This window comes from Austrofundulus limnaeus, unplaced genomic scaffold (assembly GCF_001266775.1).
Source record: "Austrofundulus limnaeus strain Quisiro unplaced genomic scaffold, Austrofundulus_limnaeus-1.0 Scaffold301, whole genome shotgun sequence".
Classification (NCBI taxonomy): domain Eukaryota; kingdom Metazoa; phylum Chordata; class Actinopteri; order Cyprinodontiformes; family Rivulidae; genus Austrofundulus; species Austrofundulus limnaeus.
In genome coordinates, this window is record NW_013952703.1 from 56,691 (window position 1) to 66,907 (window position 10,217).

The following is a 10,217-nucleotide window of genomic DNA, read 5'->3' on the forward strand; positions in this document are numbered from 1 at the left end:
TATGTCTATGTAATATTAGAATTTTCTGAGACAATGAATTTTGGTTTTTCATTTTTTACCCAGTAAGAGGTTTTTATTTAATAGAATTCTTGGACAAAAAAATCGCAATATATCGCCTTGCTTATAGTATCGCAATATATCAGGATATATCGTATCGTGACTCCTCTGTCATGATATGTATCATATCGCCAAATTCTTGCCAATACACAGCCCTATCATTTATGTTGGTAAAGTTTTATACGAAGCAGCCACAAGATGTCTGGAACAATGAGACAGCAGAGACGTTTACCCAGAATGCACTGCAGCAAACACCTCACAACCACTGCCAGACAGGGTCACATTGAGTGGACCACCTTTGTGGACCAAAGACTTCCACTAGAGTCAAATCTGACTCCATCTGTCTGACAGCTGAAGTTTGGACCGAACTGGGTCCAACAGAACTGTTATCCCAAACCAACCTTAACCCAACTAAAATGCTATGATGGGACCTTATTAAGCTGTACAGAAACACATCTGTAAAACTCGATGAAATTTCAAGAACTCAGGGGGCGTTGCCCATTGATGGTAGGTGGAACACTGCAGTATGTAAAGAACAAACATTACCTTTGTAATTTATTTTGTTGCATCGAATCAAATTATAATAAAAGGTGTTTACATAAAAGGACATAAAGAAAACACAACTGATGAATGTTACAGTTGTACAGTGGGGTAAATAATTATTTGATCTCTTGCTGATTTTGCAATTTTGCCCACTGACAAAGACATGAACAGCCTATAATTTTAAAGGGTGGTTTAATTTTGACAGTGAGAGATAGAATGTTAAAAAAATTCCAGGAAATCACACTGTATAAATTATGCCTTTATTTGCATTTTGCAGAGAGAAATAAGTATTTGATCCCACTGACAAAAAAGACTTAATACTTGATGGCAAAACCCTTGTTGGAAAGCACAGCAGTCAGACTTTTTGTAGTTGATAATGAGAATAGCACACGTCAGGAGGAATTTTGGTCCACTCCTCTGTTGATCATGTCTCAATCATTTAGATTTTGAGGCTGTCACTTGGCAACTCAGAGTTTCAGCTCCCTCTGTAGGTTTTTGATGGGATTAAGGTCTGGAGACTGCCTAGACCACTCCATGACCTTATTGTGCTTCTTTTTGAGCCACTCCGTTGTTGCCTTGGCTGTATGTTTTGGGTCATTGTCGTGCTGGAAGACCCATCCTGGCAGAGGGAAGGAGGTTAGTCAGGATTTTATGGTACATGGCTCCATCCATTCTCCCAATGATGTGATGAAGTAGTCCTGTGCCCTTAGCAAAGAAACACCCCAAAACATAATGTTTCCACCTCCATGCTTGACAGTGGGGACGGTGTTCTTTGGGTCATAGTTGGCATTTCTCTTCCTCCTAACAAGGTGAGTTGAGTTAATGCTCAGTTTTTGTCTCATCTGACCACAGCACCTTCTCCCAATCACTCTCAGAATCATCCAGGTGTTCACTGACAAACTTCAGATGGGAACGTTGTGGGCACTGCAGGATTTTAACCCATTACGTCATCATGGTTACCAATGGTTTTCTTGTTGACTGTGGTCCCAGCTGCCTTGAGATCATTCAGAGGTTCCCCTTGTGTAGTTCTAGACTGATCTTACCTTCCTCATGATCAAGGATACCCCACGAGGTGAGATTTTACATGGAGCCCCAGATCGATGTCGACTGACAGTCATTTTGTATTTCTTCCATTTTCTTACTGTTGCACCAACAGTTGTCTCTGAACTTTAATGCAGGTAATGAGTTGATTAGGAGTGTCTAACTGGTCTGTAGGAGCCAGAACTCTTAATGGTTGGTAGGGGATCAAATACTTATTTCTCTCTGCAAAATCCAAATAAATTTATATAATGTATACAATGTTATTTTCTGGATTATTTTAATATTCTATCTATCACTGTTAAAGTTAATCTACCCTTAAAATAATAGACTGTTCGTGTCTTTGTCAGTGGGCAAACTTGCAAAAYCAGCAAGAGATCAAATACTAATTTTCCCCACTGTACAGCTGTAACGTGTTTTCTTTATGTCCTTAAATGTAAAAAAAAAACCTTACAGGTGAAAAATGATGGACTTTAATTTTCCCGTGACTCTAGATCTGACGCTTTAAACATTTTGAACTAGATGTCACTAGCTGCGTTTCCATTACAAATGTGCGCAAAACTTTGTCGATATTCTGTTAATGTCGAAAAAACACAGTTTCGCAACTGCGGTGTTTCCATTAAGTAAGAAATGCTATTAAAGTCATGTGTGAATAGGGGTGTAAGAAAATATCGATACACTGAAATATCGAGATATTTCATTTCCCAATACTGTATCGATATTCTAAAGCCCTGTATCGATTTTTTATTAAGGTTTAAAATGTAAACTTTCCTGCCAGCCGTTCCACTTTTATGTTGTACTTCAGCCTCTGACCACTAGTTGGCAGCAGTGAGCCAGCCATTTGGCTCCTCTACCTGTTGAGAGCCAGAGAGTAAGGGTAGCATTAGCGTTGTGAGTAAACATTAGCTTCATGCTCCAATAGCTGAATCTGAGCGGAAAAGACTCTGTCTGTTGCTCTCATGTCCAGCTGATCACATCATAGTCCATAAACTTTAAGTTTGTCCTGCTGTGTTTGCTTCAAAAACAGTTTAACTGTGTTGTTTAGCTTCTCCATTTATTTATAGTTTATTTTCGGGACCTGCCCTGCTGTTCGACCCACATTTATGTAAATCAGGTTCTGGATGCAGGTCAGCTGATCCCAGAAACTCTGTGTGCAGCAACTTCATATCATCTGTTTACTGACTTTATGACAACATAAAGGCTATTGTTAAGCGTTGGGTGACCACATTGTAAATTAATATTAAAAAATAAAAGCCGCAAAAACTATATTTCAAACTATTTATTGGCAAATTTAGTCTAATAATTGAAAACATGGATGAAATAAGAAATATGAAACAAATAAAATCAAATACATACAAAGCAGAACAGAGCTAAATGTATCAAAAGTATGCCTATGTAACATTAGAATTTCTGAAAGAATGAATTTTGGTTTTTCATTTTTTCTTTTGGTAAGAGGTTTTTATTTAATAGAATTTTTGTCGCAATATATCATAAAATATCGCCTTGCTTACAATATCGCAATATTATCGGGATATATCGTATCGTGACCCCTCTGTTATATGTATCGTATCGCCAAATTCTTGCCAATACACAGCCCTATGTGTGAATACATTTGTTCTCGTGATAAGTCATTACAAACATGGCGGCAATGGATGTAAATACATAGCATATTGCTACCGCGACACTAGCGCTCATCATCAGAGGAGACATCGGCGTCTTTTATTGAGGCTTTCCAGCGACAAGTCCCTACTTGGGAGCGGCTACGTATGCTGTGTTTTTGGGAAATTGTAGTCGGTGAGTTTACTACTTTATTTTACTACTTCTGTGATTTTACTACTATTTCTACTTCCTGTTATCGTCTTCGTCATCGTCTTTTTCGCCAGTAGAAACAGCCGGTTGTTGATCACGTGACTCCTGTGATGCGAAAAAAGTGTTTCCATTGCAGTTTTGCGAAAACACCAATTTCGATACGGCCGAAAAACCACCTCATCCTAGCGCAAAAACATTTTGTCGAAAAACATAATTTTTTTCAAAACTGACGTGTTTCCATTGAGCAAATTTATTTTCGAAATTCTAATTTGCGTATTTTTATGGTCAATGGAAACGCAGCTAATGTTCCATTAAGGAGCATAAAACCAAACTTAAAGCAGTAAGTGGCGATGGCTCACCTGTGCATCCAGCTCCATGATGTGAGCCACCTTGTTCCAGCCGAAGCCCACAAAGCGGCGGTCATACTCAGGACAGTCTCTCCTCACCATCACATACGGCTCAAAGTCGGCCTCCCACTGTACTTTGTAAGGCGTGGTGGCTGTCCGCCATTTAGCAAAGTTAGTTGGTGCGTGACCCTTCGTCCACACGTGGTATCTGAGTGTAGAGAACAGGAATTTAGACAATCACCTACATGTTGTTTCTGAGGTGCAGCGTTTAACTTAATCGTTCTAACACAGTTCACTCCATGAAATGAGTTCAAAACTACAAATAATAGCAACTTTGTCCCAACATACAAAGAGATTTTAGAAGTTTACAAGCTTGCTTTATTTAATGTGAAACAAAAGCAACACATTCCAAAATGGTGGATCGTGTTTCCCTCTGTGAAGCGTCTCCTCATCTTTCAACGACAGTCTGTAAACATCCAGGGACTGAGGAGACCAGTTTTGGAGGGAAAGTTGTTGCTGTCTTGTTTGATGGGAGGGTTCCAGCTGTTCAGCAGATCTGAGTCGTTGTGTTTCATGATGGATCAAATGTTTTCAGTTGGTCAGAGGTCTGGACTGCAGGCAGGTCTGTTCAGGGCCTGGACTCTTCTGCTATGAGCCGTGCTGATGTAATGGATGTGTCTTGCTAAAATATGGAACGTCGTTTCTCAGAAACATGTCTGGATGGGAGCAGATGGTCTACAATCTGGAAACTTTTCTGCATTGATGGAGAACTGGGAACTCAAAAGAAAGTGGACTCCATGTTTTTTATTTATTGAAATGCAATTTTAACTCTGACTCTTCATCTCCCTGATAGTGACTCAACATAATCTAAAGAAACATCAGATTCTTCTCTATAGTCTGCGTTGTCAGCTCATGTAGCAGTGCTCTTGCTTTACATTGTTGACATACGTATGTCACCAATGTTATCTTTCCAAAAATGCATTCATGTTTATAAGACAGATTTGATGTCACAGGCACTTTAACGGTCTTTTGTTGGTCCTGTCTTTGAGAAATGCGTTGCTGCCATTATTTTTTCAAATTACCTTATTTTATCCAACTATGGTCCAGTTTTTATTTTATTCAGTGGTGGGCAGTGCTAACCCAAAAATTAGCTCCGCAATTTTTAAAGCACTTATGAAAATATTTAGGTCCACAACTTCAAAAACGTTTATGTCATAGAAAAATTAACAGAAGCTAATTTTAAAGCGCAAGTTCAATTTAACACTTATTACCTGGGAGAAATTCATGTACAATATTTGCACAACACTGCAAACTAGTGGTGTATGAACCCTTGTACAACTTAATCCTACAAACACCGATTGCTGGGGACGTGATTTCCTGAAACAGAACTTTGGCTCCTGGTGTAAAAATTAAAAAGTTGCTGAGGATTGCTAGTTCGGCTGCTTCTTTGTCTTTTTTCTTTTGTTTGTTGTAGATTTTTCATTAAAGAAGCATCGATAAATTTTAAAACTGTTTATTGGAAAACTGAAGCGATGCATTCTGGGTACCTGACGGATTTGATTTGTGACAGGAAACGAAAGTTTTCCATGTAGTTGCTCCAGCTGACCACTAGATGTCTGTCTAACCCCGTCAGCCAATTGCTTCGACCAGTTACGTCAAGTATTGAGCTCCAGCGTTTAAACTTTTTTTTAAAAAAAGGAGCTCCGATTGTAAAGTAAAATAAATCAATACATAAAATGTTTTAGTATGGATTACAAATGTTTACTGTTTTTGCTGGGAAAGGGAGTACTAAACATTGTCTTCCTGCTATGTAAGCAGACACAAAGCATTGTGGGAAATCAGAACTGTGACCGAGAGCAACTGTCAGCAAGGATGTATAGGTTTCCAATAAGTGTGTTTATCTGGGAGGGGTGCTGTTGGATAAATCACATGTGTTGTGATTCATTGACAGCCATACCTTCTGCTGTCCAAGATAACGCTGACTGGTAGATAATTAGTTATTAGCTGTACTGCATTTTAATTTTAGAAAGCGCAAATCCGCTTATGAATTATAAAAATTAGTAAGACAGCTAAAGCGCAAATGAAATATTTAGGTCCGCAATTAGCGGATATGCGCTTTAGTGGACTGGTGCCCACCACTGATTTTCATTGTGGAGAAGTAAAGGTTTATGAGCTGCAAATCATCACATTCCTTTTTTATTCACATTTTCCACAATGGCTCAACTTTTTAAAACTTGTGTTGTACATTCAATCCTGTTATGCTAAACGTTTTATGTTTGTTAGATGAGAAAAGGACTGGCTGACGTGTTGAGCACCTGAAAGTGAAGAGCGTGCCCATGTCCAGCTGAGAAAGCAGCTCAGCCTTCGACTTTGGGAAGGACAGACGATATCGCAGGGTCTCAAAGGCTGGAACCACCAGAGCTTTTTTAGTGTTGGCCATGTCCAGCTGAACGACCGACTTTCTGCACAGATTTGTAAAATGTCACAGAATCAAAACGAAATCATTCTCAATAAAGACGGCCTGGAAAACTAGTAAAATGTTGAGTTTCTTACCTGAGATACTCGTAGAGGCCGTACATGGGCAGGAAATCAATATCTGATAAAAACATGTAGGGTGTGTTGACCTGCTGCATGGCCACGTTCCGCAGCAGGTTCACGGGGTAGAACTGGCCTTCTTTGTAGACTATATGGTAGCCTACATTCCCTCGGCTCATTAACACTTCAGATCCCTGAGCATAGCGCAGGAACTGCTGGGCCTCAGCATCTGAGAGGTACAGGGCCAGGCTGATGGGACCTTCCCAGTGTTTACAGATGGCCTCCAACATCTGGAGCCTACAGGGGAGAAAGCACAGGTTCACACCACCAGATCGTACAAACATCTGCCAGAACACTGCTTTTTTATTTGCTAATAGAACCTTTCTGTAATACTGATTTGCAAATAAAGCAGAATATGCACAAATACCAAGTGTTCAAATCATTTTCCAATGTTTGTTCAAGTTGCAAAAGAGTTTCAGTGTTTTCCTATCGACTTTAACAGAGGAAATCTGTCAGGGCCTTCAAAGTCTTCAGTGTAACGAGGGGTTTCCAACCCCTGACTGCACACAAGGCACTCATTAATAAGATCACCAGCATGTTTTTCTGATCAGTAATGGATTGATTGTACCTTATGTGAACTCAGTCATTAGATTGTTTGATTTGTTTATCCTTTATCAGAGGTGAGCACGGTTCCACTAACCTGCTAACAGTGGAGCTAACTTTTTGTTCAACGGTTTAGCACTTGTATTGGCTTCATAAATAAATTAGACATCAACACTCAATCCACTGGAGGAAGCTGTAGACAGACACGGGAACTGATAAATGGCCCAAATCAAAGGTTTGGGAAAGCTCTCATCTCCCTGACAAGGAAAACTCTAGGTACACTGGTTGGAGTCCTAACTGGGCACAATCTGCTCAACCGCCATAAAATGGTGATGGGACTCCATGACAATGGTCTGTGTGATGCCTACAGCATTGAATTAGAGACCTCTTTGCACTACTTAAGAGTCTAGACCACTGCCTGGCTCTGAGCGGTCAAAGGGAAATAATTCTTGGGAACTCCTTTATGGATCCTGAGAAGCTCAGAACACTGAGTGTTTCTAACCTTGTGTCCTTCATCTGAGGGACGAGAAGGTTTGAATAAAGACCAGCGACTTTTTGGGGAGAGCAATAAGCCCACTTAGGAGGCCTCCGCTCATATGGATTTTATATCCATCCCCACTCACCATAAACCATTCATAAATAAACAGACTCCACTCCCACCAATATGAAACGTATTATTTTCAATTTCATGTTAGAAAACATCACACCACAATTGAAACAGGCACAAAGATAATGACTTGTATACAAAGTAGTGACCTACTACACTGTGCCGTACAAGAAGGCCACGCAAAGCAATGCAATCAATGCTACGTATCACATAGTGGCATTGTCCTCAGTTGAAAATAATAACTTGAACTTGTCCCCTCTTACATACAGACCAGATCTGCTGACTCATGGTTTCAGTTTAAAAACAGACTTAAACAAATTCAAAGCAAAACCTGAACAAGAAAAACCCAAAATCCGCACTCAAACCTTTTGTAAAAAGTCACCAAATGAATATGGTGCAAACACATATTTGTTTAATGTTGTTTATTCATAAGAACTAATTTAGCAGAAACTCTAGATGGAAGGCTGCACTGTCCAGCTGCTTGTTTTCCTTCCTGTTTCCTGTATCAAAGTGGGACGTCTGTCAGCTCAGTAGTTGTAGCTCCGCCTCTTGAAGAAACAAAATATTTTATGAAAACTCACCTCTGAAAAAAACATTCTTATCTGTGATTTCTGAACTGTTTTGAGTTGTCTTGACCAACGTTTGTCACATTATACAATCAGGTTTGGTTTGATAACTGTGCTGAAGTTTTCATATTGAGGACCTGGTGGCGCCGGTGCATGACAGCCCCACCTCTGTCAGTGTGCCCCAGGGCAGCTGTGGCTACAAAGTAGCTTACCACCATCAGTGTGTGAATGTGTGTCTTATAGTGTCTTAGCTGTAGCAGAACTAAATATGTGCAGTAGGAAACACTGTTAAGTAAATATTTTGAATATGATTTAAACATTTATCTTCATTTAACAATGATTTATCAAGACAGTGTTATGAGACGATGTTGAATTTAAGTTTATTCAAAGTATGAGAAACTTTGAACAGGATGAGACGAGCTTTTTGAGTTAGGATTTTACAAACACAAAGGGTTTCACTATAATTCAGGTTAGAAGGATGTTAAAATATTTGACAGATTCGGTTGAGAAAATATTGGATTGGAAATGAAGATTGTGTTTCAGCTTACATAACCAGACCCAAATTGGTTTTGTCTAGTCTCTTGGGTGGAAGGTTTGATTTTCTACTGGGGTACAGCTGAACTGAGATTTGCCTTCAGTGAAAATGATGCCGTGTACGTGGGCTGTCCCTGATCGTTTCCATAACCATGTTACAATCAAGACTGTACAGGACAAACATTTTCACACTAAATTTTAAAACAAGGACATTACTTGTTTAATACAGACAACACAACCATGACTGTATTGTATCTCAGTGTCTTACTAAGACAATGAATAATGTACCGCTCAATGGACTTAATATGGAACTGGGGATGTGGTTCCTCTTTGTCACAGAAGTCCTGCGTCCTGTAAGTGAGAGCTGGTTTTCTACAAAGAGCTGTGAACAGCTTTGATCAGGCCGACCTCTCTTCAGCCTGAATATGAAACACACTGTTAGTGACTGTGGAGGGTTAGAGATCAGTATGGATAACAACCTGAACTTTCAGGCTTTTTGTTTTCTGTTTCATTCACATATCTTATCTGTTTTTTCAAGCTGTCATTTTATGAAGAGCAAAATGTAGCAAGGTGGTCATTCTAACTTAGTCCCAGAATACAGTAGAACATCACAATCTGAGTAGAAAAACTCAAGTAAAGAGTTCAATGTTTGCCATCAGTTTTTTATAATCATCAGGGATAGGAGTTCAAAAATGCGAGTATTACATTGACAACATGGCTTTTCAGTTTGTTTGTCTTGTCCGTAGTCAGAAAATATTTGTGCTAAAGTGATACATGACTAACCCTTAGCTAAATTTATACCTACCAGAAACATAAATGATTATGTAGAACCATCATTTTACTTGGTTTTAGCACTTATTTAAGTCCAGAATCAGGTGGGGCAAAATTGGATGTTTTTTGGTTTGGTTTTTAAACTCGGCACAGAATCAATTTTAGCAAGAGTTTGTAATGACATCCTTCTGACAAACATGTGGTTCTTGTCCTGCTTGAACTAACCTCTGCTTTTAATTCAGTAGACCACAATATTTTAGTATTGTGCTGACAGCACCAAGTAAGTTTGTGTTGTACCATTCTAAACTGGTTTCGGTCCAGAACCATGTGTAATAACGTAGCTGACTGAATCCTCTCCTCTGTCTTTTGGAGTTCCACAGGGTTCATTATTAAGTCACCTGGGGCCTCACGTACAAAGACTTGTGCGGATTTCTTACTGAAACCTGATGTACGGTCAAATCCAGAAAACGGCATACGCACAAAAAAATCCAGATGCATCAAACTGTGTACGCCTAAATCCACGCACATTTCTTTTGTACACTCACCGGCCACTTTATTAGGTACACTTGTCCAACTGCTCGTTAACACTTAATTTCTAATCAGCCAATCACACGGCGGCAACTCAGTGCATTTAGGCATGTAGACATGGTCAAGACAATCTCCTGCAGTTCAAACCGAGCATCAGTATGGGGAAGAAAGGTGATTTGAGTGCCTTTGAATGTGGCATGGTTGTTGGTGCCAGAAACTGCTGATCTACTGGGATTTTCACGCACAACCATCTCTAGGGTTTACAGAGAATGGTCCGAA

At 39.6% G+C, this 10,217-nt stretch overlaps 1 protein-coding gene across 1 annotated transcript in view; it reads right to left on the minus strand.

Annotated features, from left to right (window-relative positions):
- large1 (LARGE xylosyl- and glucuronyltransferase 1) overlaps positions 1 to 10,217 on the minus strand; it is a gene marked incomplete in the record, with an annotated part of 198,750 nt that overhangs the window by 4,238 nt on the left and 184,295 nt on the right. The window contains 3 exon segments of the mRNA XM_014021694.1: positions 3,807 to 4,002; positions 6,110 to 6,256; positions 6,348 to 6,626. Coding sequence (XP_013877148.1) covers positions 3,807 to 4,002; positions 6,110 to 6,256; positions 6,348 to 6,626 — 622 coding nt within the window.